This window comes from Mytilus galloprovincialis, chromosome 6 (assembly GCF_965363235.1).
Source record: "Mytilus galloprovincialis chromosome 6, xbMytGall1.hap1.1, whole genome shotgun sequence".
Taxonomy (NCBI): Eukaryota; Metazoa; Mollusca; class Bivalvia; order Mytilida; family Mytilidae; genus Mytilus; species Mytilus galloprovincialis.
Genome location: NC_134843.1, coordinates 22,411,626 through 22,431,482, shown reverse-complemented (window position 1 = coordinate 22,431,482; position 19,857 = coordinate 22,411,626). Strand labels below are relative to the sequence as shown.

The window sequence follows — 19,857 nt, the reverse complement described above, 5'->3', positions numbered from 1 at the left end:
TTTCCACAGTTACCTTAACTAAATAAAATACATAGATATATTTTATTTCATACAATATCAACATAAAACATAACTGAACAATTATAATAAAAAATAGAAGAGATGTACTATGACCAACAAAATTATTATTTTGTAAAAAAATATGTCCTTTTCGATGCCTGTTCACATAACGACAAAATTATTTGTATTTACCTTTGTTAATGTTTTAATTGGCTATGGTTGTCTTTCTGATATTGCTTAAACATCTCATCCCTTATTTTTATTGATTTTGTATTTACATTGTACATATACCAAATTTTTGTCAGTGTATGTACACTTATTATTGACTCTGAACTAGTTTCTATTAAACAGTGAGGTAATGTGTATGTTGGTCTTTTTGTACAATTTTCTGATTCGTGCCAATCCTCTTCCAATGGAATTTACTGGAATGCTTATAATTATGTTTTTTACACAACTGTACTGTTGATTGATGGGGAAATGAGTACTAGTACTTTCAAAACACATCAACACCGCCGTATTTCTTTTGTGTCTGTCCTAAGGTATGTCCTTTATTCAGAGGCTTTCGCTGATTGCAACGGTCATTGTTTTTGTCTTTTATTATTCGATGAAAATGCGTTTAACCATAATTAGTTTTCAAATTGTTTCCAATCAATATTCATTTCTCACCGAATATTAATTATGAAATTACAGAAAGTTATTGTAGCAAACTTGATTGTACATAGTCAAATAAGTCCTATAGTTTTATCGTTTCCATTTCGTGTTCATTTTTAATTTCGACTTTTTTTATTTTTCTTATTTCCGGTTCAGAGTTGCGGGACTTTGATTCAAGTTAGTGATTCGCATAATGTAATTTAACCAAGTTCACTAAGACATTTTTGGAATTGTTGTAATCATTGATTAGAAATTGTATGTTTTTCAGTGCTTTATATTTTCAAGGATTCAACAGACAACCCTTATACACCAGCCCAGTAGTCAACACTTCCGTGTTGACATGAAAATCAATAATGTGGTCATTTTATAGATTTCCTGTATACAAAACTTTGAATTCTTCGAAAAACTAAGGATTTTCTTATCCCAGGCATAGATTATCTTAGCCGTATTTGGCAAAACGTTTTGTAATTATGGATCCTCAGTGCTCTTCAATTTTGTGTTTGTTTGACTTTATAAATATTTTGATATGAGCGACACAGATGAGTCTTGTGTAGACGAAACGCGCGTCTGTCATACTAATTATAATCCTGGTACACTTGATAACTATTTACACCACTGGGCGGATGCCACTGCTGGTGGACGTTTCGTCCCCTATGGTATCACCAGCCCAGTAAACTACACTTCGGTGTTGACACGAATATCAATAATGTGGTCATTTTATAAATTTCCTGTTTACAAAACTTTTAATTCTTCGAAAATCTAAGGATTATCTTATCCCAGGCATAGATTACATCTTAGCCGTATTTGGCAAAACTTTTTGGAATTTTGTATCCTCAATGCTCTTCAATTTTGTATTTGTTTGGCTTTATAAATATTTTGATATGAGCGTCACTGATGAGTCTTGTGTAGACGAAACGCGCGTCTGGCGTACTAAATTATAATCCTGGTACCTTTGGTAACTATTTACACCACTGGGTCGATGCCACTGCTGGTGGACGTGTCGTCCCCGAAGGTATCACCAGAACAGTAGTCAACACTTCGGTGTTGACATGAATATAAGTATTTTGATATGAGCGTCACTGATAAATCATGTGTAGAAGCAACGAGCGTCTGGCGTTCTAAATTACAATCCTAGTACCTTTGATAACTAATTATATAACTGCGATATGAAATATCAATTGTTGGTCATTACTAAAGTGTTCAGAGTTAAAAAAAGAAAAAAAACACACAAACAAATTATCCAACAATTTTGAATAATTTTTGTGCTTCAAGAGATCTGTTAATCACAGCCCAGTGTACCACCGTTGTACAGTTGTATTTAATTTTCCGACAAATTTAAAGACGGAACTGTTAATCAACTATATTACATATAACTAAATTTGTATTTGATGTATGTCATGTAGTTTTTTGTTAAGGTTTGGCACTTAAAGAATCAAACAAAATCCCTGCTGCTGGCATTGTGGCAGGAATAGGATCGGCTTTATTTATATTTGGGATAACAAGCATTGCAGTATATTTTTACAAAAAAAGAAGAGATCCAAAGAAAGGTTCGTCAAATAAATGCTTTTTTTATTCTTATGATCAAAAACGATCTCATTCAGTTTTTGCAATTTTCGCATTGTCTCAGGAGGGTCGTGTTCTAGCTGTAGATAGAATCAAATAAAACCGTCCACACTATCAGCAGCCATATAAAGGTTAAGTGGTACCGGTCAATCTACTTTGTCATAAGTTCGCTCCTACCTACCAACGTCAAATAAGGGTGATTTTACCAAATGATTCTGCGAAGGGTTTTGCACGGAACAAGTCCATTGTTGATATATAGGATATCTAAGATGTATATAAATTCATCGTGGATACTGTTTTGGTTTTAGTAAAACATATCTCCTGTTTACTTTCAATGTTCTACATAATGGCCACTCTCTCCTCCGTCGTGCAGCGGGGATGATCGTCTGTATCACATTTCCGTCAAGCAAGCTTTAAAGGGCCTCATAAATTACTAGTGCTTACCTATTCAAACGGAGAAACCAATGGTCTAATCTATATAAAAACGAGAAACACTTATAAACAACAGCATCAAACGACAACTACTGAACATAAGACTTAAAACAGGTGCAAACAATTACAGCAAGTTTAAGCGTTTTAATGGTACCAAACTTTCACCCTAATCTGAAAGAATAGTGTAACATTACAACATAGAACACCACAACAATAAAAAAAATATAGGTCACCGATGAGTTAAAAAAGATATCTCAATTTAAATGTCAAAATATGGCATTTTTACAGCAAAGGGAGATAATATGGATCTTTTTCAATGATATAACCATTTTGAAAGTCATCTGGTGCCAAACCGAATTGTTTTTTTTGGGGTGATTTTTGTACCATATCATAAAGTAATAACTAATAGTGTAATAAATAGAATTTGTATTGAAAGCACAAATGATTTTTTTGCTGAATATTTTGTACCCGCGAGCCTCCTTACCAAAAGATTGAATACAACAATTTTGATACAAATATTACCGTTTGTACAATCATTGACTCTTACAGAACAGAGTGCTATGTATGAAGCAACTCAGTTTTCTAGGTAAGTAACGACTTATGTCAGTACCGTGGTAACTGATGTTCAGTGATTTTGACACATAGTTATTATATCTTGATTCGAAAACCAAAATAACTATTTTCTTACAGCCTATAAAACTATTATAAATCAGTATCATATACATTTGAAACTATTTCTTCCAGTCGCAAATGTTCATACCTCACTGTTTCTAGTTTAATAGGAGCCACATTAAATCTTAATTTTGAAGAGAGACTATTTTTCACTAAAAGGCATCTTTACAGTAGCATGAATAACTTTCAATAACATATTCCTATACCGTCTCAACTTGTTTCGCCAATTATCCCATCGGGGAAAAGGATTAATAAACTAGGCTTGTTCATAAATCAATCTCTTTCTTGAAATAACTGTATTAGCATAATGATTTGTATAAGCATTAGTGTTGGTATAGAAAAAGTTAACTGTCAATGTCTTGCAATTATATTCCATTGTGTTAACAAAATTTGGTCCCATCTAATGTCTCCCATGGCAGCAACATTTAGGTTGGATGTGTATTTGCCGACATCAATGAAAAATACTGAAGCATTCGACATTATCTATTAGAAAAAGACATGACTCGGATTACCCTTATCTATACCATGTGAAATGTGACACGTATCCATCACACAAGGGTGACTGGGAAATAAATATATGGCCATTATTGGTCCTCTTCCGACACAATCCTTATCAAAGTAAAGCGTCCGTTTGACTCTGGAGGATAAAAAAAATACGCCTAGTCAAACTGAGATGTTGAATTAGAGGCCTCGTGTAAAGAGGGTACAATACTATCTGTATGTTAAGAACCATTGCTACAACTCTTTCATAGGACCGTTTGTGACCTAAAGCAAGGCAAAATTGCTGTTCCGATTAAAAATGCTCTCATTTTCGAGCAGTGGTCCAAATTTCCAAACCTTGGATGGCCTCTTTTTTAGGATTTATATTTTGTATTTGTAGTAGACTTTTTTTCTTCTTCTGACAATTCATTAAATTCTTTACCACTGGACATAAAGCAACAATTAATTAATTAATCAATCAAATTGTGTAAAAAATGTTATCACTGGTCTACTTTAAAACGCAACCATGTACAGTATAGGATTATAAGAGCAGGTGGTTTGATTACATTTTGATACTAATAAGACAACTCTCCAAAATAAGAACAAATGATGTAGATTTAACAGCTATGGGTCTCTGAATGGCCTTCGATGATAAGCAAAATCCATACCGCAAAGTAATCTATAAAGCTCCCGCAATGACAGATACTTTTAAAACATTTTTAACGAAAAATGATACGGTCTGATTTATGTTAAAATAATAAATTTGAATAAATGTATTATATTGCAACTCACAACAACCACGAAATTATAGACTTCTGACTTCTATGTATGAAATTTAGATGAGAGAAAAAAAAAACATGTTTATGACGACTAAATCTATCTAGCAAGAACATTGGTGCAACAGCACAACACAAGAATATTCAAACTGTGCAAAACAATTAAGGAAGAATAACAACAATATTCAGAAATCAGCGATTGTCACCGAATTACAGGCTCCTGACTGTTTAGTAATACATTTACATACATTAAAGTTTAAATTTTCTAAGCATCATCTACTATATTTTCCATGTTGCAAATATATGGAACTGCCACAATGTGTACGAAATTTGTGATTCCACTTTCTCGGATTTTTCTGGTGTATTATTATCATTTCAATAATACATTTAGTCAGTAGTTTCTCCAGCTCACACAACTTGATCTTGCTTCATCCCCCCCCCCCCCAAAAAAAAAAGATACATTAAAATAATAGTTATCAACGATTCCAAAGAAAAACCGGATTATCAAATTTGATAACATTTGACGATTCTCTACCTGTTTTAAAATCGTTGTATACAACTTCGAAAATCTGTTGTATAATTCATGTTTTATTTGTTCGTAGACAGCTTTTTATTTGAATTTGTTTTGTAGTGATGGTGGTGTTAACATATACAATGACTTGCAACATGCTGGAACTGGTAAGTACGGAATTATTGTATCAGCATACTTTTTGTGAATAACTTACAAATGAATGGCGGAAATCACATATACAAATCAAAGTACTGAAGTACTGAACATCAGAGGACCTCAAGTTATGTTGAATTATTGATAAATGACACAGACAGGTGTTTATATTATACCTGCCGGACAGATATGTTCACCTTACAATATAGAACAAATAATATAATTTGCTATATATATATATATATATATATATATATCATATCTGAGATACTGACTTGAACTAGGAAACTTAACTTTGTGAATTATCAATGATTATGTGGTCAAATGAGAACTGTTAGACTGGCATTATGACCATATAGTTGCACACATACAAAAATAGTTAGCATATAACTTATAATAGAGAATCAACATAGCAAACAATTCTTCGAGAAGCTATATACTATAGTCACTCACTGAACTATGATAAAGAGGTTCAAGACAATCATATTAAAACAGATAAATTGTAATATTGGAGCTAAAGATACCAGATGAACAGCAGACTCATAAATCGAAAATAAACTTACAATTCCATGACTAAAACTAAAAAAGACATGCAGACAAATAAAAGTACACTAGAAACAACATAGAAAACTAAAGACTGAGCAACACGAACCCCACAAAAACTTGGGGATGATCTCAGGTGCTCTGGATGGGTAAGCAGATCCTGCTCTACAAATGACATTTATTAACAATGTTTGTTCATGTACAAATGTAGTATCCAGGTCTTCTACTTTCTGAAACATTTAGCTTTTGGATCAATCGCTAATTAAGTGGATGTTAACACATCAATATTACTATGATCCCTTATTCTAGATTTTTGTTGCAGTCAACAACAACTTTTTAAATGTTCATAAATAGCTTCACTGAGTTATCTTGGTTTTATTGCAACACAGTCAATCATTTATCCATTATATTTAAAAAAAAAAAAAAAAATCAGCAGCTTTACATGTATATTGTAGGTTCTGTTTTCAAATTATTAAATGGTTCATTGTAAATATTACAATGTATTATATGTAGATAGCCTTTCGCTAATGATGGTATTTTTGTTAATTGCATTTCACAACATCTGGATAGTTTTTCAACTGTTAGTCTTTTTTTTACTTTGTTCTGGATTTAATACTTTGGATACCACTGGTTTAAGCAATGAGAAAATTTTGCACTATACATATAGAACACAACTACCATATGAATGTGTCGGTCCTTAGTAAGAAGCATGTAAAACAGGGCTTGTAATTTTTTGGTGTTACTGGTGTATATCTTGATTTTCCGTTTGTACATTGATGTGGCCATTAGTTTTCTTGTATATATATTGTTTAACATTTGTCATTTCATGGCTATTTCTTACTGATGTATGTATAGTTTTTTTCTGATTGTAAAAGTGTTGTATGGTAAGCTTTATTTCTTTTTCATCATTTTGTATAGAGCTGGTGTCTGAATACCAATCATACCTCCCTTTTCGTTTTTTTTTTATGAATAATGACAACAGTTTGGTGTTAATTTTCATTTATGTATGTACTGTACATGTAACAATATAAAACAGTATATATACATTGTATAATCTCATTCCATCATTAATATTGGTCATTGTTGGTATATATTTATCTTTAAGTTTAACAATGTACTGTGAAAGAGCTATCTTCTAACAGATACTTAGTATTTAGTATGGTAATTGTGAAACCACTGATTCAAAGGACAAGTTTCACTTATTGCCCAAAATGGCCTAAAATATAAACTTTAACATAAAGCTCCAAAAAGTTCACAATTTGGTTTCGTAATTGGGTCTATTTCAAAAGTCTTAATGCTCAATAAATCAGTTCTTTTCATAAAAGTACATTTTATGTTCCAAATTTTGTCAAAATATGAATTTGGGCAATTTTCAGACCCGAAATTAAGCCTTTAGGAATAAAGATTTGGCCGCCACCTACCATCCAAAATGTTTTGTGACCAAAAGAATCCAAATCTGATATATATAATTCATCAATATAAAAACTTTTTGGCTCTTGGATAACAGCCAAGGTTAATTATGCCAAAAACAATTAAAGTTTTACCATAGTTATCTGTGGTATAATTTTCACAATTATTCAATGGTTTTGTTGTGTATGATTTACAAAAAGAAAAATAAAGATGGCAAGACCTGAAGGAGGCTGCCTGATTTTTTTAAGTGACATATGAACAACAGAGTCAGTGTGGGGCCACTAAGCTAAACTGCCCGCTTTGCACCAGCCAATATAAATGAATGCCTAGGGTGGGAATCGAACCCACATACATCAACTCTGCTGTCCCTATATTTTTAAATGAACAAAAAATTGTCAAGAACGAATTAAAAAAAATGTATAAATGTGTTAAAATTTAATTATCAAATTATACATGAAAATATAGGTTGATTTTCGGTGATTCAGATGTCTACTTACAATGTAGATTGTAGTCCCATAGGCTCCACTGTACAGCTACATGAATATACAGCGTAAGAGGGTTTAAAATTGCTGAGGCAGATTTTTTGGGGGAGGAGGGAGCTAGACCCCTCCCCCTTTAAAACTCCTGGATTCTCATCCGATTTGATAGAAATCTAAACTGTTAACAAGGTTGCTTAAGTCATAACAATTATGTTTGGGAATTAAAAATAGATAGGTTCCTTTAAATGTTGCTGAACATTTTGTTTAAATTATCTACAATATACATGTACATGTGGTTTTAATCGTGGACATTTTAAATCCCTGTTAACTTATGCGTGACTTGGGCTTATGGTACAAATTAAAACATGGAATTATTCATGCAAACTCGCAGAAAGATTCTTCAGATTTAAATTTCCACAGAATAATAAATAAACAAAAAACATTAAACATTTTAAACATTTAACATTTTGATAAAATAAAATAACACACTAACCCTTTGCAATGTTGCAGTTCAACTTTTAATCTGGGGTTCCGGAAAGCTTTTAAAATATCTCTTGCAGTCATGTGCACCGCATAGCGCTCATAGGTTTGTCTCAATAAAGATTTGCTAAGTTTGCTCATACAGAATCCCAATATTGCTCTCATTAGTATAAATAGCCTCATGTGTGCTCAAATTAACCATTTAGATTAGTTTCAATATTGATATGTCTAACTCAATTGAGTAGATCTAGCTCAAATTTTACTCATACATGTAAGTGATCATATTTGCTCAATTTAAGATCTCATGGGTGCTCGTAGTGAAAGTTAACTGATTGTATTTGCTCAATTCAAGTACTCATGTATGCGTGAACAAATGTCTAATTCAAATTACTAAAATTTTACATGGATATGGTTACACAATTTAAATAATGCTGTTGAGTGTGATTAGCACATGTATGTCATCAAATTATCATATACTTTTGGCAATACATGCAGGGGTGTGGAAATGCTATGCCCGACTCGTACATTTGAACAACCGGACAAGTAATTATTTTTGTCTTGGTTGCCCGTGGACAAGTATAAAAATATACAACATGTACAAGACAAAGTTCAAATCCAACAAAAACATAAAATTAATTTCAAAACGTATAAAGATGTTTAATTTATGTAAAAGAAACCAATCTTCAGCAAGTAAAAACATCAATGTTCATGACGATAAATATTACGTTACTGGAAATAGATCGATTAATTTACCAAAATAAATAAAAATAAGTATGCGAACCAGAGTCGCGTAACATTGCATTGGCTTTGTCCATTGACCCTGGATCGTCGATTAAATATTATCCATCATTTACCGGTTGTGTCATTTCTTTAAATTTTGTATCGAGGTTCAGATTGACAAATACTTAATAAAAAGCTGGGCAAGCAAGACAAAAAGAATCATGAGTCAAGTAGAAAACCTTAAATGCAAACGGAGGACACAAAGTATTTAAAAAAAAAGAAACGGAAGCTAGAATCACTGTCCTCAAATTTAGTATATTATGTACCTACTGACTACAATTTTTATTCCAAAACTGCTGCAAAATTGTCCTTTACATGTCATTTCATTGGTTGGTTTCCTGTTAGGTTTCTGTCCCACTGATGTTAACCCATTTCCTACTTTCCTAATTTTCTAAATTTACACATATAAACAAATGGATTTCATTCGTTTGTGATGCACAATAGTGCCAAGTAAGAATCATATATTAGCTAACAAGAAATACCCCTATAAAGCAACTTTTTATAATTAATGAATAATATTGATATCTTTTTTTGTGAAAGATTAATAAGAAAATAAAGACAAACAAATGCATATCATCTTAGTACACAAAAAATGTATACATGTATTAAAATATCTGTCAAAATATAATATGATGGCATACAAGTAAATGCTGAATTTACAGTGTTAGAGTGTAATAATTTGCTTGAATTTATTAAATTATTACTCAGATAATAATAAGCTTTTATTTTATTTTATTTATATTGAATTAAATAAAATATAGAAATATGATAAAATTATTAGCAATTGTTTAAATAATAATGATGACTTTTGAGTTAATTTCAATAATCCTTTGTTTATTTGTGCAAGTATAGTAATGACTTTTAACTGGTTGTTAATTGATTTCACAATTATCCTCTATAATCTTTTTGAGTTCATTTAATCTCCCTTTGATCTTCAATATACATGATATAGTCTAGTCAACAATACAACTACAATACTGGTATATAAGTAATGTACCAGTATTGCTGTTTTTTTTATTATAAAAAGTTACAATACTGGTACAACATTTTTATACCAGTATGACAATACTGGTATACCAGTATTGCGATCACCAACTACAGGAGATCCCTGACATGTCATGTACAGTATGGTCAAAATTATACAATACTGCAAGGAAGACTTAAAAAACAGGACAGTTACTCTATATTTATATCTCCAAAACTGTAAGGATTCTCCCAATATATCTATAGGCTAGTAAATGGTAACGGACAATGCCACTAATTGTGACATGGTGATTTACCCAAATTCTGACATTTCAGTGTAAAATAACTCTTGATTTATCATATGTTATTATACACACTCAAAAAGTCCAACTCTATTGGAAGAATAAGAAGTCGAAGATTCTCTGAATATTACATAAAATACAATAATTTCAACCAATAATTATATATTAGAATTACTTACAAATTAACAAAATTAACAAAATCCGCGTTTTTCCAGTCAAGGGACATAATTAATCAAATATACTAATGCAACAAACTAAGTCGGAGAAGGAGCGAAAATCCGAAACAGTACCTTAAAAAAAAACAGAAAATAGTTCCACGTGTGTGTCCAAGTGATCAATCTACTTGTTATTTACGAAGAAAAGAAATTTAACTCCAGAAATTGTTGAGATTTAAAAAAAAAACAAATTGTTGCAATAAAGAATGCACAAAAAGTAACCTTGTCTTTAAGGGCCTTGCAGGTTCTTGTTACTCCTACCCAATCTGCTGGTATTTTCAAAATGGCTGCGGGGGACGCGGCCTGATAAATTATTTTAATATTGTGTCAGATTAAATAGTCCTGATTTTGCTACGTTAATATTATAGACATATATGCTACAAACGGTTTAAAGAGGTTACTCCAAATCAAATAATTGAAATATAATTACCTTTCTGTGTATAAATGTGTGAATTGATTTCCTCTCGATTTTCTACACGCTCGCTCTTGCCCTCTTGCGCACTCGTGGTATTCATCCGCTACAACAATTTTTCGACACGTCATTGATATTGAAGATCGTTTGATTAATATACAAATATTTCTAACGACAAAACATTTTCATATTATAAATTTGCATTAAGAAAAATTAAAAAAACTGAGTATCCATTGAAAACATGAATTTAAAAGAAGCGATACGGAATTTTATTCTGCACTATATAGGTCCGCGGGTCTATAATGTCGGTTATCATTCCAAAACTAATTATATATGCATCTCTTTGATCTTTGAAAAGTAGGCGATGGCAATACACCCGAGGCCCCTCAGGGGCCTCTGATGTAAAAATTGACTAGTAAGTCGAAGAAACTGATAACGTCTTGACAGAAAAAGAAACATTATCATAAGACAAACACCAAAAGTAACACCAACGTCCTATCAACACAAACACTATCGAAAACCGTTATATTTTGAAAATTTTAGCTCTTTCATATTGGCCAGAGTAATTAAACTTCATTTTGTCCGTTTCAGAAAATGTTATTTGACTCTTTTTGTGTTTCAGTTTTGTTTCTATGAGTTATGCCACTTTTGAACTGATAGGCCTCAATATAATTCTGCAACAGTTTGTCACTGCAACTTCTATGAAACCACACAACAGAATTTCATGAAACTTTGTAGATTATAAGGACAAACTATGTTGATGTGCATATATCGACAGTAAATAATAATTAAAGTTTGTTTCTAAAAGTAATGCCCGTTTGCTAAGTCTTTAGTTTTCTATGTTGTGTGTTGTGTACTAATATTTGTCTGTTTGTCTATTTTTAGCCATGACGTTGTCAGTTTATTTTCGATCTGCAAGTTTTTATTCCCCTCTGTTATCTTTCATCCTCTTTTGAGCTTATAAGCCTCAATATACTACTGCTACAGTTTGTCATCGCAACTCCTCCGAGGCCAAAATATAGAATTCCATGAAACTTTGTAGATAATAATGACATACTATGTCAATGTGCATATCGACATGAAATTATGATCATTTTTTCCCAGGAGTTATGTACCCTTTGAACTCATTGGCCTAAATATACTACTGTAACAGTTTGTCATTGCAACTCATCTGAAACCACACATCAAAAATTCATGAAACTATGTAGATAATAAGAATATAAAATATTAAACTGAAACATTCAGAAAGAAAGGTTTTGCCTTTTCTGTTGGGTAATGTTTTCCTGAGTAGGATATTTAAGGAATAACAGTACTGTAGTTGAAGAGTTGCCACCATCAATTGTAGATTTGACGGTCGCAAATGCAGTTTTACTGGAGACGACATTCTACAATTGACGGTGGCAACTCTTCAACTACAGAACTGTTATTCCGATTATAATGTATTACAAAAAGAAAAAAATACGATAAAACTTCAAAACATGTCTAAATTTGACAAAAAGAAAAAAATCGGCAAAACTTCATAAATGATTTTGGCACAAAGATGTCATGGCTAAACTTGACGTCATACAAAAGAAAACTTACAAACTGGAGGTTATTACGTTAATTGTACGCTTCAAATTCGGATGAAATAACATTGAAACGGCGAATTCGAGGTAGGTGTTGTTTTATTTTCGATTATATAGTAGTAATCGAAAATTTGTTGATTCAATCAATTCAAAATGGGAGGTCACTCCTTAGTTACGCCTGGTCAACTGTGGATTTGACGGCAACTGTTAGCCAATGAAAAAAAATGTTACATCCAACTTAGAATAGAATCTTAGATTTCGAACAATCCAAAGTTGTTTTAACAGTTATTTTCTAATTATAACCAATAATAATGTAAATTCATGTCAACACACAAATGCAAGTGATGACACCTGGTCTGGTGGCGCCCCCGGGGAAAACACCACCATCAGCAGTGACATCAATTAATTGGCTGCAAAACACTCATCAAAGATAACAGGTTAACGTTTTTCTAAACCAGACGCGTGTTTCGCGTACAAACGACTCATCAGTTCCGCTCAAATCAATAACGTTATTTTAACAGTCCAAAAAGAAAGAACAAAATAGTGTTTCAACAATGTCAAATTTAAAGATGTGAGCATTCATCTCCAACACCTTATCTTGCGAACCGGCTTAGCGACATCAATATGGAACGTGAAACGTAATAAACAATTTAACCATATAGTTTGAAATTAAGATACGTACGGTTAAACGATCCTCCGATGAAGGTGTTGTTGTACAAACAATTGAACATCATGACAGACGTAAATATATAAGATTGTAAAAAGTATGCATAAAACCTGTTTCTTTTAACAGATTCGTCTGTTCCGGGTCAGAGTTCAAGTAATACAAGGTATTTTTATCATATTAAGATTAGTAGCAACGTTCCTTATTTAGTATTCAAACCATATACAAATAATCTTGTCATTACCAAGAAAGAACCTTTCTCGATAATTAATTATGCCCACGGAAAACAAATTAATGCTGAAAACTCTAGGACAAATCAACGACAAACATATACCTGAAAAAAGCACACCAGAATGTTTGTATAAATACTTAATGTAAATCAGATCTGTTCAAAGTACTAGTAATCAAAGATTAAATACATCGTTCATAAAGCTAACACATCTTATTATAACCAAATACAAAAGACCGTACCTTGATCTGTAATGGCTTACTTTTATAAATTGTTCCATGGATGAAGAGTTGTCTCATATGCACTCATACGCCATCTTTTTAAATCTATAACAGACCGCCGCCAGTTATTGAGCTAAGTGTTGGAAAAAAACTGAAAACATTTAGAAAGTTAGAAATATACTAAAGGAACATTCAAAGTCAAAAGTCGAATATAACCTGCTAAAAGGAGAACAGTGGTGTAGTGGTTAGTGCATCGGACTACTAAAACAGAGGTTCCTTGTTCGATCCCCGTTCCGGTGAGAAAATTACAGGGAATAAAATTCCGGCTCTCCTTTGACACCATTTGCAGGTTTGGTCTTGAGAAACGATGATAGTCCATCGGAAGGAGACGATCAAATGGCTGACCCGTGTTACAAGAGAGCAACATCTCTTGCACTTACAAAACACCCCGAAAAAGGCTTATGTCGCAACAAGGCAGTACACTCACCCGTAAAGTGGCAAGAGATTAATATAAGTTGCAATAACTTGTTTCCCCAATCCACTATAAATAAATATGTTCAAACTAAAAGCAAAAAAGACCAACGAACAGCAGCAGAAGTAGCAACACGAATCCTACCAACAAACCGGGGGATGATTGGGATGGGTAAAAAAGTGTTGAATATAAATTTGAAGCATTTTTCATAGAAACAAGGTAACCAGTATTTTGGACAAAAACGGACTGAATATTCCTCCGGTCTTGAAAAGTATGAAGGGAAAGTAAATTATGGAAATTATACACATTACTCATCATATTTAAACCTGTTGATTGAACGTGAGTACTGTACTCAAAGTGAAAATAAACTTTCACGAAACTGGGTACTCATATTGTACATTAATTCTACATATATTATTGCTATTTTAATTGCACTATCTGCATTTGTTTACACTTTCAGCATATATTACAATGAATCTGGAAGGATCACAAACAGCAATACAGAACTTTATCAAAACGTCAACAGGTCAAAGGAAGGTAAACATATAGCATGAAATACAAAAAAATCTATTGCATGACTTTATACTTTTATTCATCAGAATGGACAAAAATAAAAATGACAGATGTGTACATACCTTATACTTTTACGTTGTTTTTTTTTTTTTTTTGCTTGTGAGAGAGCTGTCTACACATTTCATTATATTACTGTTTCATTTGGTCTCTTGTGGAGAGTTGTCTCATTGGCAATCATACGTCATCTTTTTTATAAATATTCTGCAGGCTAGTTTGTAATACAATTATGGTTGCTTTACATGTAACTATGTCGAGATATAATGATAAAATGATATCGTTCACATTTCATGGTAAATGCAGCATGGTCAGCTCAAGTTAACCTTACTGAACTTATGATTTAAACGTATATTAGTTGAATTTGTTTGATAGAGAAACAGGAATACTATTGCGTTATAACGACACACCTACTTGGAAATATAAGTAAACAAGAATTCATGTACACATGATGAATAGTTCGAAAGTTTTTCATGATTGCCAAATAAACATAAATGTCTTTGCCTTGGAACCTTCTCACCCAACTCCCACAAATAAGACAGAATCACACACTATATTTTATGCTTATGATTGACGTGTGTATGGTGAAGACATAACATACTTTAACAATAAGATATCAAGCGAATTGCATCTTGTTTGGTATAGTATCGTTTCATATGGTTCTTGATTAGAAGGCTTTAAAGCAAGTCTTATTATTTTACAGTAGTCATTTCATCTTTATATTTGTTTATATTCCAGGCCTTGATGCACAGGACAGAGATCCTCCTATGTATTTAGATTTGAACATTTAAACATTTCGCTTAGTGTTTATGATCACTAAAAATTGTAATCTGGGCTGTCAAAAACCTCAGTAAACAATATAATTGACAATACAGTTTAAAAAAAAAAGTAAACGTATGTTTGTACTTTTTGTAGTCTGTTATACGTTTTGTTGTATACTTTACCTCAATTAAATGAATAACAAATTAAAGAACTGAAGAACTGGACATCGGATGGCCGCAAGTTTTTGTGGGTGGTCACACGTACTTGTCGCAGAACGTAAATCATATGTCTATACCTGAAAGCGAGGTTTATGTACAGAGATATGTTTTTTTTAGACAAATTCGTGCATTGATGATAAATAAATGACAGGGAATTCAACCTCAACATAATAACTGTACTACTGTATTACTATTATATTAAAATTTGTATGTAACAGTTACATGTATATATAATTTTCATCCATTTGTATATATTCTGCTATTATAATAGAAGTGTAGTGCAAGTGTAGGTGGACACTCTTCTGTAATAATTCGATTTTTCTAATAGATTAGATTTGAGCAGGCATTCATATTTTCCAGCGACTTACACGGTCATCGCGATGTTAAATCATTAAAGAGATGATGTATGGTTGCCAATAGGAATAAAATCCAACAGAGACCATTAGCAATTCAGTATAAGCAATAGCAAATTGACACACGGGGTTTATCAGGAACAAATGTCACACTGTATAATGGATATATGGCAACGGTATACCACAAAAGGTGAACAATTAAAATAATCCAACGACCTGATAAATGCTAAACCAATAAACTAAAACAAATTAAAAAAAAACCAACAACATCAACCACTAAGTTACAGGCTCCTTATATACACATTATTGAAACAGTAGTGTAGCAGCTCAACATAAAAGCAATAAAACTATAAACATAAGTTGGAAAGAATCATCAAACCGGACCAAAGAACAAAAATTAAAAATACGTACGGATGTAAAAACACTTGCAATAACTGAATGCTCGACCACATATCATTAAATCTAATAAATACAATGTAAGTAATTATGTCTCTCCATACTACAGCAGAAGTTGTACACATACAAATCAAACACATTTAGTGTAAAGAGATCACAAGAGGTCTAAGAAAAGCATTATTATAATAAAAAAAAGGCAGAGGAAGAGTATCAAAACTAATAAAACGAAAAAAGACTGATTAAATCATGGGAAAAATGACAAAAATATGGAAAACAGTCTACGAAATTGATTGATTTATGAAATGCTTTACGTCCTGTTGAAACTATACATGCAGTTCAGAATGAGAACAGGTGAAAAAATTAAAAGGTGGTTATGGCAATAACAATTAACCAGGATGAAGGGCGGAAAATTTTGGAACACCATTGGAAATCTAGAAGTTGTCGGACAAGTACAAACATATATCCTCGTAAAATGTCACCTACAGACACACTTAGAAAGTGGTTGCAAGAAAACTTTAGAATGCAGAGATCATGAATTCGCTGAACATCAAATTTAACGTTTTCTCTCCTACATTTATACATCCCGCGCACGAATGTTATGCAGGCACTACTTCATATTGCAGTGAAAATGTCATAATCAGGATCAGGACGCAATCGGGTAAGACGTCTATTCTGGTTGTTCAGAAATCCACATATGTAAGTGATGGAAAATGTTCCACTTTCGACTTGTGATACACTAAATAACAGAAAACTATAAACTAAATACATACACTAAAATCTTGGTATACAAACAAAAGAGAATTCGCAGTGACTGCTCTGACGATTAGGGGAAAACACCAACGTATACCTTATCAACAGGCTGACTATTTACCATCGTTATTGTGAAGTTCGAAGTCAGAATTTAAAACAAATAATTGTTATGTACCTCAAAAGTGACTTAATACTGAGTACAGCATACCGCTAGGAAAGATACGTTTAGTAAAGTTTGATAAAGCCATTCCTAATGAATACAACAAGGTTGCTCCTGTAGATGTGTCGTTCCAGTCGAATAAAATATCTAAGAATACGAATTCCGTTTGTTCATTGAACGTTGTAGCTTTGGTATCCGTCTCAGGACACTTTATAGAAAAATTCCAATGTTTAGTCATCTGACGCGTGCTTTATCCATTATCAAGTAAGTAATCCCATATATCAGTAGCCCACAGTTATTGTTCCAGTAAAACGACTGGGTGATTCGATATCGTAGGTTTCTGTAGATTGTGTTTTGTAAATGACGCCGATAAGCTGAATAGATGAGGCAAGCAATTTGCAAATAATGTTTACGGTCTGTTTTTATGCTCTGCTCTTGCAAAACTGTTCCTGGTAGGGGATAGTTTATCGCTTTTAAAAATATGTAGCCCCGACTCATGCGACGTTATTTGTGTCTTTGAAATTCAGGATCATGTAAGTCTGTACTGGCCGTTGGTTTATGTCTTACATTTTTGATTTTAGTATTTCGTTTTGTCATAAATCAGGTCGAAGGATATTTTTCTTTGAATCGGTCCACGTTTTATCATGCCGTGACCTTTATAGATGACTACACGGTGCGGATTTTGCACATTTTTAAAGACCATATATTGACTTAAAGTTGGTTAAATTCACAGCATTTTGATAGTAACGGTTGTCTCATTGGAAAGCTCACCATTTCATTTATATAACTACTTTAGGTATTCAGTTATGTTTCTTTTCTTCTAAATTGTATGATACTTATTTCCATAAAGCAAACACTATGACAATGGCAATAACATCATAAACTGTTGCCTCGACAGTTATTGCCTTGCGTCAGAAGATTCCTCTGATAATAAGTGTTATACAAATATGCATGTATCTACACAGTGTGCTATTTCCAACTGACACACATTTCATAACACTATGCCTACATATAAATGAATTATGTGTTATTAGTTTGATCCTCACGCAGTTGCGCAAAAAAACAGAAATGCAACAAACATTTTTGCTTTTTCTTTTGGGCATGTTTAAGATATAAATAATGCATCAATATCAATGTCTGTCATAGTTGTGGATTCATGCAGTAAATAATAAAATCATTTATTTACAAACTTGTTTAACATTAAAAGTTCATGTACACTTTATAAATCTCTAAATAACAAATTAAAATTTTAATACCATACACTGTAAATAATGTTCAATTCGAACACTTTGCATATCAATTAAGATAGCCCCACATATCTCTTTGTTTGAAATTTATCAAATGTCAAGAAACTAACGATAAGTAGTAACAGTTATTCCCCCTTGAACGGTGTATCATCTTTTGGAAATACTGTATAACAGACTTTAGTAAGATATACTCCTACTTGAATGTACTTAGTGATATATTATTGATCATACCGGCATGACTTATTAATATAATAATTTCCCCTATTACATTTTACTGTCATTTATTGATACGTATTAGTGTGTACAGTTGCAATGATATTGGTATCGCATCATATGAGTAATATCATTATAGTACTATTAGACAAATGTAATGTTCTAACCTACATTGGCAATGGCAAAATCAGATGTGCCTATTATTTTTTTTTAGTTTGAAGAAATTTGAAATTACCAAAAAAAACAATGAAATATAACTGATAACTGGCAGGGTGTTTTTCGAAAGTAATCTTGTCTTTTCTTATAAAGAAAAATGGAACTATTGTGTTCAATTCCTTGGTGATTAAAATTGCTTCGTCGTATTTCCAGTTCTTTTTTTCTACTAGTCGTTTCTTGAATTTACAATCAAACCATTAATTTGATTATTATTATCTCCAAGCAAAAATGAATGATCGATGCGTTATTCGTCATGCGCAGATGAAAGGTTAGGCTTTACTCGAGCACCGATCGTTTCAGGCAAAATGTTCAAACAAAATGTTCATTAATAATTTTAAAAATAAGAGGCAGAAATATATACTTTTTAATGATTTTCGGCACCCCTGAGACATATTTTTTTTTTCATTAACAAACACAAAGAAAATTTTGAGAAGTCAATGTCTCACATACTAGCATAGACCCTTAAAAAAATGTGTCAAAGTAATTGATATCTAAGGTACTCGTCGATTCAATATCGATACAATACAATCGAAAATATAACCCTGCTATTGTATTCTATTACTGGATAAAATGCATAATCCAAAGTATTTTAAGCAAAAGTAAAATTATCTTTCCAACATTTTGTCAGAAATATAACTTTAATATTTAATTGTAAAATCACTATAATTATGAAAACATCTTTGTCTTAATAGTATTATCACAAGTATTTCCAAATAAAATGTTTAATATTTTGAACCGATTTAAAAAAAAAAAAAAACATAAAAAATGTACGGACAATCTTAACCCTTCGTGAACCTTCTTGTTTTAGAATTATCAATAAAGTAATTTCTAACATGATTTCCAGCAACCTTTATTTACATCTACAAAATTTTCGTAGGTTATCATTGAGGAAGCAAGTCATTTCGTACCCTGACCATTTCATAACTCTATCATTTCGTACCTAAATCTGCCATTTCGTACCCGCGATGATATCCGTTTCGTAGCCAATGGGCCAAATGCATC

General features: G+C 32.2%; 1 protein-coding gene across 1 annotated transcript in view; it reads left to right on the top strand.

Moving 5' to 3' along the window:
• The window catches only part of LOC143078047 (uncharacterized), a 43,362-nt gene extending 27,508 nt beyond the window's left edge, over positions 1-15,854 (top strand). Inside the window, exons 7-12 of the mRNA XM_076253049.1 lie at positions 2,067-2,198; positions 3,196-3,232; positions 5,206-5,252; positions 13,181-13,217; positions 14,434-14,510; positions 15,279-15,854. Coding sequence (XP_076109164.1) covers positions 2,067-2,198; positions 3,196-3,232; positions 5,206-5,252; positions 13,181-13,217; positions 14,434-14,510; positions 15,279-15,331 — 383 coding nt within the window. The 3' untranslated portion in view covers positions 15,332-15,854. The remainder of the gene's footprint in view (positions 1-2,066; positions 2,199-3,195; positions 3,233-5,205; positions 5,253-13,180; positions 13,218-14,433; positions 14,511-15,278) is intronic.
• Positions 15,855-19,857: the final 4,003 nt, after the last annotated feature.